General features: G+C 37.3%; 1 protein-coding gene across 1 annotated transcript in view; it reads left to right on the plus strand.

The window, feature by feature from the left end:
* Positions 1–466: 466 nt before the first annotated feature.
* The window catches only part of LOC127801395 (protein transport protein SEC31 homolog B-like), a 29,306-nt gene continuing 17,748 nt past the window's right edge, over positions 467–12,024 (plus strand). Inside the window, 3 exon segments of the mRNA XM_052336494.1 lie at positions 467–1,010; positions 1,382–1,436; positions 1,521–1,643. Coding sequence (XP_052192454.1) covers positions 694–1,010; positions 1,382–1,436; positions 1,521–1,643 — 495 coding nt within the window. The 5' untranslated portion in view covers positions 467–693.

Consider the following 12,024-nt stretch of genomic DNA (forward strand, 5'->3'; position numbering starts at 1 on the left):
CCTTCTAAAAAAAATATATGAAACAAATGAAAATAAAATCTTTGGTGCCTACAGTAAATGAGCCTCAACTTATCTAAGACATGTTTTGTTTATATATATGTTTATTTTATTTATCTTATTTGTGACCTCACATACCTTGTTATCTAATTTGTTTAAAATTTTAAAAAATATAGTTATAAAATTATAAAATTTTAATTGAGTAGCATCCTATCATTTTTATAAGAATTATTAAAAAAAGACCTTCTATGATAAATATGACGAGATGTCAAGAACAATGTGGAAAGAAGGAACAAGACCATAAGAGAGGAGGAAGCCCAACCTTGAACGATACCATGGCAAAGGCAAAGCCTGATCATGATTGGGCCCAATCACTAACCGCAAAAATCCGACGGAAAGAAGATCAGATCAGATCAGATCTACCCGCTTTGAAAGAAAACCCTCAAAATATAAATAAAACGCAGAAATCAAAGAATTCTATAAGGTAACAGAAACCAAAGAGAGAGAGAGAGAGAGAGAGAGAGAGAGTCCCTCTGGCTCTACTCTTTAACATTGTCACGATCTGCGTATTGAGATTTCCTAAATTCCCAGCCAAATCACAGACTCTCTAACCCTAGATCCCAGGTTTCTATATCCATTCGCACACGTAAATATATTCGCGCGCACACAATTGTGTGTGAATCTTAGGTTTTGGCCATGGCCTGCATAAAAGGGGTGAACAGATCGGCGTCCGTGGCGTTTGCTCCGGACGCGCCGTACCTGGCGGCGGGGACAATGGCTGGGGCGGTGGATCTGTCATTTAGTTCGTCGGCCAATCTGGAGATCTTCAAGCTCGACTTCCAGTCGGACGATCGTGAGCTGCCAGTGGTCGGCGAGTCACCGAGTTCCGAGCGATTCAATCGCTTGTCGTGGGGGAAGAACCCGTCTCCCTCCGAGGAGTTGTCTCTCGGTCTCATCGCGGGTGGCCTGGTAGATGGCAATATTGGGATTTGGAATCCTCTTGCTTTGATCCGGTACTGATCTTATCCTAATTGTGCTTTAATTCTAATTCTGTTCTCATTTATGGCCTTTTCATTGTTTTATATCTTGAATCAACTGAATTGCATTGTGTACTGTCTCTTCAGTTTGAGAATTGCCGCACTCTGTTACTGGCACATAAAGCTTGACTTTTTCAGTAAATGAATTGAATCAATTGAATGCTCATATGACGTTCGGTTCTAGCTGGTTCTATACTTTGGCGCTGTAATTGAATTACATATTACCGTTAGTGGACTTCATTATTTTCATGTTTTAAACTTAAGAAGTGTTAGAATCCACGACAAAATAGTCTGGTACTTCTTACTCTTTTGAATTCTTGATTTATATATTACTTCTTCTATTTCAGCGCTGAGGCAAATGAAAATGCTCTTGTTTCACAACTATCGAGGCATAGAGGACCTGTAAGCTGACTATTCTGCAGCTTGTGATTTCTGTTTCATTTATTAGGTATCTGATGATAGAATTTCTGAAAACTTCCCTTTCAGGTTCGTGGCCTAGAATTCAATGCTCTTTCACCCAACCATCTTGCTTCCGGAGCTGATGAAGGCGAAATCTGCATATGGGATATGGCAAAACCTACAGAACCTACCCATTTTCCTCCTCTCAAGGTATGCAACCATGTTTTTGTTATATATTGCACATGAGGTTACATTCTTTACCTCCAAAATATTTACCAAATAAACATGCCTAGAATGTGAAGTTTTCTTTAGCACTTACAATGATCTAACCTTGTTTACTATATTGATAAAGAAATAATGGGCCCTGTATTTCTTGCTACTGACTCTTTTTTCTTTGAAACCCTGTGTTTGTTTAAGCATGAATCGTGGCTTTAATGTCTCATATGGATCTTTTTGATTTGTTAGAGAGTTTGCAAGTGTGGGTGTGTCTCACATGCATAGACAAATTCATAACCAGATATGCTTGAATCCACAAGCATGATGGTGCTAGATGTAATGCAAACTTATACACACGTTGTTGGATTAGCAAGAAGAAGGCTATGGTTTTATGCCCTTTGAGATCATTGAATAATAAGGATGCTTTGCTTTGAAATAATGATGTAAGGTAACTGCCAGTGATTAGGAATAGAGTTTCCTATAGAGAATTAAGGATGATCTTGGGGAGTTAGTTAGGAGCAATTTGGCTTGATTTAACAAGGATTTATTGCTGAATTTTTTTAAAGATTGGGGAAATAACTATGTCTACTCCATTGCATTCAAAGATAACATTATGCTATGGGTTCATGGTCACAAAATTGACATGAAATCCTACTCTGGAATAGGGAGAACTTATTGAAAGAACCCAAGTGTAAGGAGAATCAAAGGAAGCTCATTACTGAAAGAAGTGGTGATGCCATCTTCTAGGCTTGGAGAGAGGAAGTTCAAAATCATCTTTCTCTATTTACTTATGTTTGTTTGGTTGCAATTTATGCCCTCTTATCTTGAACTCCTAGTGGTCATGGTACTTGAATTGCAACCTTTCTTGATCATCTTGGCTTATTTTGTGTTGCCCATCCTTATAAAGATTTAAAAGCAAGCTTCATGCTATTAAGTGATTCTTTAGTTTCTCAAGGCATCCCCTTCCAATATATTACGTAATTAAATACACACATAAGATTGATGTGTTTGACATGGCTGCTTGTGTTGTACTGGACTTACTTCTAAATTCATTACTTGTGCCTTTTTATAAGAGACTATATATATATATATATTCAATACATCTATTATTCTTTTTACCTGATATGTTTCAACATAATTTTGCAGTTTTCTTGTGTTTTCAGAATGCTTTCAAAAGACTTTCGTTTTTAAGCTAGTTGAAATACTGTATCCAAATAATATTTTGATCCTTGTTCATAGGAACTTCCAGATCATAATAATAATGTCACGTGGTCTTGAGGCTCTCATTATGTTCATCTTAATGCATGGTTCATCTTGAAATGACAAAGTTCTAGGCTTTTCAAACTTGTATTCTTTGCCTACCAGCTCCATTATTTTATATGTTGGTAAGGGCATCCCCAGTGAGTCATATTGTATGCAATTTTCTCCTTGTATTTTTTGTGCAAAGGAGTTGTTTCTACAACTTGAACTCTTGATCTTTAGGTCACAAATAACTTTATTGTTCCTACCAAGGTTCACCCCCATTATTCAATATGTTGGTACTAGAATATTTTTCCTCCATCCCTACAACAATTTCTTATCTTTCATCGTTTTAGTAAATAATTTTATCATCTCACACAAACTCACATCTCTTGGGAACTAGATCTTAGTAGTAAGGGTGTTCAAAAATCTGTGAACTAGGCCAACTCATCTTATATGGGTGGGGTTGATCAGGTTTCTTGCTCCATGGTTTGATTTTTGGTCTTCATATGTGCGAATTGACTAGGCAAGTTTGGGTTTTGGATTACCCACTCACTAACCCAAATCAATCCAAGATTTGACCTTATGTATATTCATGTTTTATGTCAATGTGCTACTTTGGAAAATGGTAAATTGTTTTGTTAAATGAAAACTACTTTTATTTGGTTTTTGATTCTGGATGGTGCACATCTAGCTTAAAATGGAAATCATGGATGGAAATTTTTTAATTTTAATTGTCCCTATAATTGCACCTTTTCTTTTGCATAATTCCTATAGTAGATTATTAGATTCCTTTTGTACTGCCTCTGTATCTATTTATCAAATTGCTAACGTTATCACAAACAAGGTTGTTAAAATCGGGATTTTAAGTGAGATCGACAAAGGGTCCATAAAATCGTATCGTAAAATCGAATCGTAAAATCGTAAGATTTTAGAGATAATTAAAAATACCCTTTAATTTTTGTAAATATATGTTTATAATAACATAATTTTGTAGAAAATGAATTAATATCATTTAATAACCTAATTATTCCTTATTATAATTCAAAAGATGATATTTCCAAAATATAGCTCAAAAACTAACAGGTTGGTATAGGCAATTTAAAGGCAAAATATAGGTAATTTAGAGGTAAAATATAGCTTAAAATTCTTTAGAGGATGCTTCCAACGTCTTCCATTAGATTTAGATTGCAATTTTTTCTTGATTTAACATTGATTAAATCAAGTAATATCCCGATTTGGAGTTGGGTAGTCCATTAATTAATTACTTGTTTGTCTTGATTTACTTGTGCAATCAATGTTAAATCAAGTAAATTGGAACTTATGCAATTAATGTTAGATGCTATGTGACATTGGAACTTATGCAATCAATGTTAAATCAAGTTCCAATTTAGAGGCAAAATATAACAATTCATTGCATAAGTTCCAATGTCAGATGCTATGTGACATTGAGACGTTGGAAGCATCCTCTAAATTACAACTTAAATCAATGGAGGTCTTTGAATCGTAAAATCGTTTAGGGATCTCTGAAGCGTAAAATCGTAAAATCGTACATGTAAAATCGAGATTTTATAGGATTTTATCCCAAATTGGATTTTACATGGGATTTGAATCGTTTGGGGGTCTTCGAATCGTAAAATCGTACGCATAAAATCGGGATTTTAACAACAATGATCACAAACCTTAATCCCACTAAGATTAGCTACACATATTTTCTCTATAATAATTTGTGTCTATAGTTACATCTTTTCTAAGGCTATTATATCTTATGTAAAAAATCTTTTTTTGTTTTATGTATTTCTTGGTCATGCTATCTTATTTTTGTTACTATCTTTGCTATTGAAGCCCAATATTTGTTTTTAACTTTGCAATATATAAACAAATAAGTAAGTTATGAAACTATAAAGAAAAGAAAGAGAATGTGTTTCCCGCTCGAACAAACCTGAGTTTTCCCAAGTTGGCTCAGTTGAGTTCCGATGGCTTAGTTCTAGGTCCAAAAATTAGTTTTGGAATAGAGGTCAATTTGGATTGATTATGAACACCCTTGTCTATAGGGATATCTTGTGGTCTTGAAGATTTCATTTTGTTCATGTTCATTAATTGTTCACATTAACATGGTAAAGTTCTGGGCTTGCTAATTTTCTTTGTATAAGGACATATATGGACAAGGATGCAAAGAGGAATATGAACATATATTTGGAGGAGAATTAGCAAGGTTGTCTTGACCTAACCGTAGATCAAGACTAATTTTGATGTTCCAATTTGTCTAATAAAACATTGACATATTGCAGACGAACTCAAATGAGTCCAAATTATATTTACTAAAAATTTATTTTAAATATTTTAATAATTATATATGTGGTTTTATTTTTTTTAAATCTCATTTACGTTAAGGTGCAAATCTCTCTCTCTCCTTCTCTCTCCCTCTACTGTTCTCTCTCTCTCTCTCTCTCTATATATATATATATACTATCACTAGGTTATATTAATGTAATACATTGAGATATTTGTACACAGTGTATATAAACAATATTGGTGGGCCAGTTTAGGTTTTTAATAGTTGACTGAAGCCCGTTCCATTTATCTAGTTGGGCCTGACTTTTATCTGCATTTGGTCCCCATAGATCATGCATCTTTCCAGACCTTACAAAACATAGGCAGGATTGGGCAGTCTTAGCAGGCCATCGGGTCAATTTCCAGCCTTAGCAATATCCCTTCTCTTTATTTGTCCATGGTTGTATTGAGGAGTTGTCCTAGATAAAAGATAGAAATGGCAATGAGCAAAATCCAACTCCCTTTCTCATTGAGGTGTCGTCTTGTTTCTTTATGTTAGATTGATAAAGGAGTATATACTACGATTACTCTCATAACAACAAGAAGAGAAGCCAGGGGGCATTTATAACTCACCAACTATAAAGGTCTATGCCCCATCTAATTTAAAAGGAATTGACATTGCTCCTTGTTGAATGAGAAGTTGGCACACTACAACCTTGCCTGTGCTCTTCCAGAATATCAAAGTTTCGTTTCAATCATTTCTTTTTTCTCTCAAATGAGGTCTCTGCAATACTTAGAATGTAAAAAAAGCAACAGCTAAGTGTTAGTTTGGCATTGCTATGAAATTTCTGTTGTTATGATAATCACTTTTATAAAAGAAAAACACTTTTATAAGAATCACTTTCAAGAAAATATAGTTTGGCGTATGGCCAAATAATTTGAGAAATGTTTTTAGTGTTATTATATGTGTTTGATTAATGATTAAAAAAGGCTTAATTACAAAAAAGAAAAAACCAACTTTTACTATGTTTTCAATTTTAGATAGAATTTTGAAATTACCTTAATATTTCTGTTATGGACCACCGTTTGTCACTAATTAATAAAACCCATTACATGCTGAAGTGGCTAGGTTAATTTAAATTAGCGGGAATAGGTTTGCTTAGCTGGGCAATGAGGTGGCCAAGGTTAAATTTGAGTTGTCTAACTTAACCTGGTCAACCTTGTCAGGCTTGATGTCTTCAGTCTGTCCTTCAGTTGGCACCTTTGGGTGAGGGCCTGTGATATTACATGTGGCTTCCAAGCCAACTCAGGATCACTACCGTGTGAGTGCAGGCTATGAAAGTGTTCTATGAATCTATGTTTAATTTTGGTAGATTGAGATATGGGATTTCTGTTCTGGCGAGGTCGCCTAGTATTAAAGGAGGGGAGTTTGTCATGAGTTGATCTTACATTGGTTGTCTACTGGGGAGATCTTGGGTATGTTACTTGTCATATGAACCCTTATATCATGAATGTTACACCTGAAATGTGGGAATGAAAGAGAGCTTCTCTAGGAAGAGTTCTAATAATTTCAATCATTCAAAAAACAAAGAGCATCAAATTACAATAAGAACATTAGGGAGTTGCAACAATATATTCAACCACATCACAGAATTTACACCTGCTGTAAAACTGATCATTATCAATACAACATCTTTAAAACAAAAAAAAAGTCAATCAGGAAGCATAACAGGAAAATCAAGAAGATCAGTTGAAAGAGGAAAAAGAACTTTTCATCCATTCCAGAAACAAAATGCAGCCAAAGGCATAAATTATGAGATACATAAAGAGATTACAATAACAACAAGAAGTAGATTAAAATAGAAATTTCAGCAAGTTGAGGTTTACTTGAGTTGGAGAGTGAAGATGGCTTTAGCTGTGGCCAAAAGAGAGCTTTTTGGACATCAAGGAGGATTTGATGGGACTGGTAGTGTTGAGAGGCATAAATAATGTTGCGAACTAGCAGAAAATCACAGTGATCATTGCGGAAGACTTACCAAAAAGAAAATTACACTGATATTTTTGTTTCTCTATTTACAATTTGGTATGTTTTATTTGTGATGTTTTTAGCACTTGTTGTACTTGTTGCTGTACTTGTTATGCACTTGCTGTAATATTAGTGTGTTGGATGGTTTTGCACTTTTGTTAGCTATTGAAGGATTGCCACAAAGTATAACCAAGGGTAAAATTAGAAAGCAATAAAAAAATCTTTGAAGCATCAATAAAAATATCAATTTTTTTAAGACAACAAAATATATAATTTAGTTAATATAAATTTAACATTGACCCGAGTAAATACTCAAAATGTACCACAACCCCTAATAGCGTATTGACTAAGCCTACCCCCATGTACCGCCTATTATGCTATGTTACGTACCTTGTCCCTGATCCCGTACTGTGATGTCATGTACCTAGGGTTTATCTTAGGGCTTGGATTGGAAATTGAAATGATCCGAGGTAATTTGGACCAGGAACAAATGGATTGGGGAAAGAATTGGACATAAATGGGGAAGATAATAGACATAAATGAGGGAGAGTTGCAGATAGAAGAGAGGAAGGGGGAGATTAGAGAGAAGGCCTGGAAACGAGAGGGAATTTGAGAGAGAATTGATGGGAGAGAAAGCTGAAATTCAATTATTATTCATAACCTCCCTACCAACAAACTTCAGTAGCTTTATATAGCTACTAACAAACTAACAGAAAAATACAATTAGAGGAAAATACAAGTAAAATGTAAAATAGGTTAATTATTGTTTTAGCCCTAAAAATCCCTTGGGTCTTGACATTTCCCCCCGCCTTGAAACATTTCTTGTTCCCAAGAAATGCCAAGCCTCTTGTTAGCTCATGAGAATATGGCAATGTATCACAAGATGGAAGTTCCTATCATTGGAGACTTACATAATCCCATCTTAGGAAACCTTCCTAAGAGTGTACATATCTTAGATTTCCTAAAGTGTATAGCTTTGTTTCCTTTGTGTATAGATACTCTAGTTTCCTATCTTGCTGTACATGCCTCTTCTATAAGTGAGGCCGCCCATGTACCATTATGGATTAATAGAAAATAGCATTATTCTTTACACCTCCATAGCTTCCAATATGTTTTTTCCTTCTCTTTCACAGCTTGGCTGGAGGAATCTTGAAAAACTTCTGTAAGTCCAACAAATTTTCAATAGCTCTCATGCACTCTTCTTCTAGAACAAAACTAGAAGCAACCACTCTCTGGTTGTCATAGTTAGCAGCTGAAACCTCCCAACAACTATTCACATAAATTTTCCCCATCACTCCTTCAATGTTGGTTGTTTAGAGTCCAGAGGAAGGAATAACTATGTTCGTGACTTCCTTTAATAACTCATCATCGTCTAATACAAATAAAGATGGCAGACATGCATCCATAATTGCAGTTAATGTATTCCCGACTGACCAACTGCCATTCTCCATTGCAAAAATATCAATAATAACCTGTAGATGCAGCAATGGAGAATTGTAGACTTGCTTTGGATACTTAGACAAAAGCTGTCTGTGAGCATCAGAACTAGGAGCTGCTATGACACCAATCCCATCCATCGGTCCTTCCTTCAATACAGTAGACAGAAACTCGAATTGGCTAGCTGGAGTAAGAACAAACAAAGTAGCAGGAGCTTTGTTCCCCACAACAAAACTTTTGACTTCTTTAGCTATCTCCCTTTGCTTTCCTCCAGCTACCAACTATCCCCGAAATTCCTTACCACTTTGAACTTGCTCTTTACTGAGGAAATTTTTGTTAGGATCATAACTCTCAGGAGACTTTCCATAGCTACTACTAGGACATGCCTTGATTAATTGAAATTTTAGAGGTTGAGCAATCAAAGTTCTTATATTCCCCATCTTGTCATGCAGAACAAGCTTGGTGTCCAACTCTCTTCTTGTCTTCCTCTTATGATTGAGAGAGAAATCAGTATCTCTATTTTCAATGAGCATGCCTTGTTCTCTCAAATCACCTGCTTCTGTTAACTCTGTTACAACCATCATCGAAAACTGGTTCTCACCTTCTGCAATCTAGCTTGCACCTTCTGAAATGACAACAACACCATCATACTGTTCAGGGTTAGAATCTTTCATGTTGGCAGTAAGATATCCTCCGACTAGTGTTGTCTTCACTTTCTCGTTGCCAATTTTAACCAAAGCTAAGGAATCCACAGCCTTATCCGAAATCAAAGGCAATGGAACAATATCTTTAAGAACTCTATTATCAATTCCAATCCTGGACACTAGCCAATCCTTTAGTCCATAGACTAGTCACCAAGGGTAACGTGTTGCCCTTGGCTCCCTCTGTCACTTCATCAAATACTCTCCCATTTTCCTCTTGCAACCCTTTAGTAGGTGCATCTTGAGGTATTATTTCTTCTTCTAATTTCTCAATCACTACAGTAGAATTCATCTCAACACTACTGGTTTTAGAAATGGATTGCGCCTATATCTCTTTGAGAAAAACGAGATGAATTTCAAATCCCAAAGTTCCAAATGTGTTTATCCCAAACTCCAAAATGTCTCCATTATCTCCTTTCATTCATGTTGCTTGATTGATTGCATCAATCATCTTTTGTTCTGGACTTTCGAGAATATCATCTAGAATGTCCTCAACGACGATTTCTTTTTCAATGGAATCGGGTTGTTCTGTTGAATCTTCTTGTGTCCAGACATTCTGGATCAAGTTGTCGGGATTACTGTTATTGCTGTCAACACTGTTGTTATAGTCATCTTCTCAGTCAATATTGCTTAAATCAAAATACTTCTTCTGCTCAAAATCAGAGGTAAGCAATGAATCATTTTTCCGTAATCTTGACGTCTCCTTAGACTGTGATAGATTACTGAAGATAATTTACCTTGATTTACTATAAAATGAAGAGAATTACACTGAAAAAAATAGGAAAATGGACTTTTGAGAGGTCCAATCTCTCCCAATATCTTCCTTCATTCCCAATCCCTCTCTATTCTACTCTCTTCCTTATTTATATGTTGCTCCAGCTATGCTCCTCTAACAGAATTTGTTGTGCGCACATGCCACTAGCCTGCTCTACCCATAATGCCCCTTTAACCGTTTTTGTTTCTTTCCTCCTCTCCCTTATCCCTATTCTGCCCCTGCTTCTTCCGTCTATGGTAACGGAACTGTATGGGTCTTCTATCAATGCCTCCCCCCATAGAACTCACCTTGTCCGCAAGGTGGAAGTTAGGAAATTGTTGCCGGAGCATGTCATAGGGTTCCCAGGTGGCTTCCAAGGGTGGCAGCCCTTTCCACTGAATGAGTACATCCAAGCCTCTTAAGTTCTTACCCATTCCCGGCATTACTCCAATTATAGCTTCCGGTTCTACTAACATCTCGAGTTCTCCATTGAGTTGGCTAGGTATATCCGTTATGGTAGTGAGCATACCATTGGCCTTGCGTAATTGGGAAACATGGAAGATAGGATGAATGCTGCAAGTCGCAGGCAAGGACAGCTTGTAGGCGACTTGCCCAACCTTCTTCTCCACAGTGAATGGGCCATAAAATCGAGGTGCCAGCTTCTCATTAGGACGCGCAGCCAACGACTTGCGACGGTAGGGTCTGATCTTCAAATAAACCATGTCTCCGACTTCAAACTGCACATCCCGCCTTTTCCCATTTGCCCTTGCTTTCATTTGAGCTTGAGCCCGCTGTAATTGAGCCTTTAATTCATCCAGCATCTGATCCCTCGCAACCAGTTGCTATTCCACCGCCGATACCGAGGTGGACCCCCTTTTGAACCGCAATAACCCCGGTGGCTCCCGTCCATAAACCACCTGGAAGGGAGTAAGTTTGGAAGCTGTGTGGTAAGAAGTGTTGTACCATAACTCCGCCCATGGTAGCCAGCTGAACCAAGCCTTGGGTCTTCTTGACGCAAAGCATCGTAGATAGGTCTCTAGTGTCCGGTTTAAAACTTCCGTCTGCCCATCCGATTGGGGGTGGTATGCTGTACTTCTACATAGCTTTGTGCCTTGGAGGCGAAATAATTCTGCCCAAAAATGGCTCATGAAGACTTTGTCCCTATCCGACACAATGGATCGAGGCACCCCGTGTAGGCGTATCACTTCCTTTACGAAAATCGCAGCCACACTGCTAGCCGTAAAAGGGTGTTTGAGCCCTATGAAATGTCCATATTTACTCAATCTATCCACCACGACCAATATGCTGTCCATATTTTCGGATCTAGGCAAGCCTTCAATAAAATCCATAGCTATATCTTCCCATACCTGACTGGGAATTGGGAGTGGCTGCAGAAGGCCCCCAGGTGATAAAGCTTGGTATTTGTGCTGTTGGCAGATGGCACATTGGTTCACAAAGCGATGGATATCCCCCTTCATACCAACCCAGTATACATTCGCTGCTATGCGCTCGTATGTCTTCAAGAAGCCTGAATGCCCACCCAAACTCCCATCGTGCCCCTCTTGGAGCAATGTAGGAATCAAAGTCGATCCCTTAGGCAAGTATAATCTGCCCTTGAAGAAGAGTTGATTATTGGCCCACTAATAGTTGGGTTTGGCCGACGGATCCAGCTGGATTTCCTTGATTAATTTTTGCAATTCCATATCTGCCTCCACTTCTTTAGCCAGCTGTTCAACTTGAATAACCATAGGAACTGTTATTGCAAAAAGACCAGCTGGGTGATTGATTCTAGAGAGGGCATCGGCTACCTTGTTCTCCCACCCGGGTCGATATTGGATCTCAATCTGAAAGCCCATCAGTTTTAGCAACCATTTTTGGTGTTTGGGACTCACCAATCTTTGCTCCATGAGAAACTTCAAGCTCCTCTGATCGGTGCGTATGATA

Source organism: Diospyros lotus, chromosome 5 (genome assembly GCF_014633365.1).
Source record: "Diospyros lotus cultivar Yz01 chromosome 5, ASM1463336v1, whole genome shotgun sequence".
NCBI lineage: Eukaryota > Viridiplantae > Streptophyta > Magnoliopsida > Ericales > Ebenaceae > Diospyros > Diospyros lotus.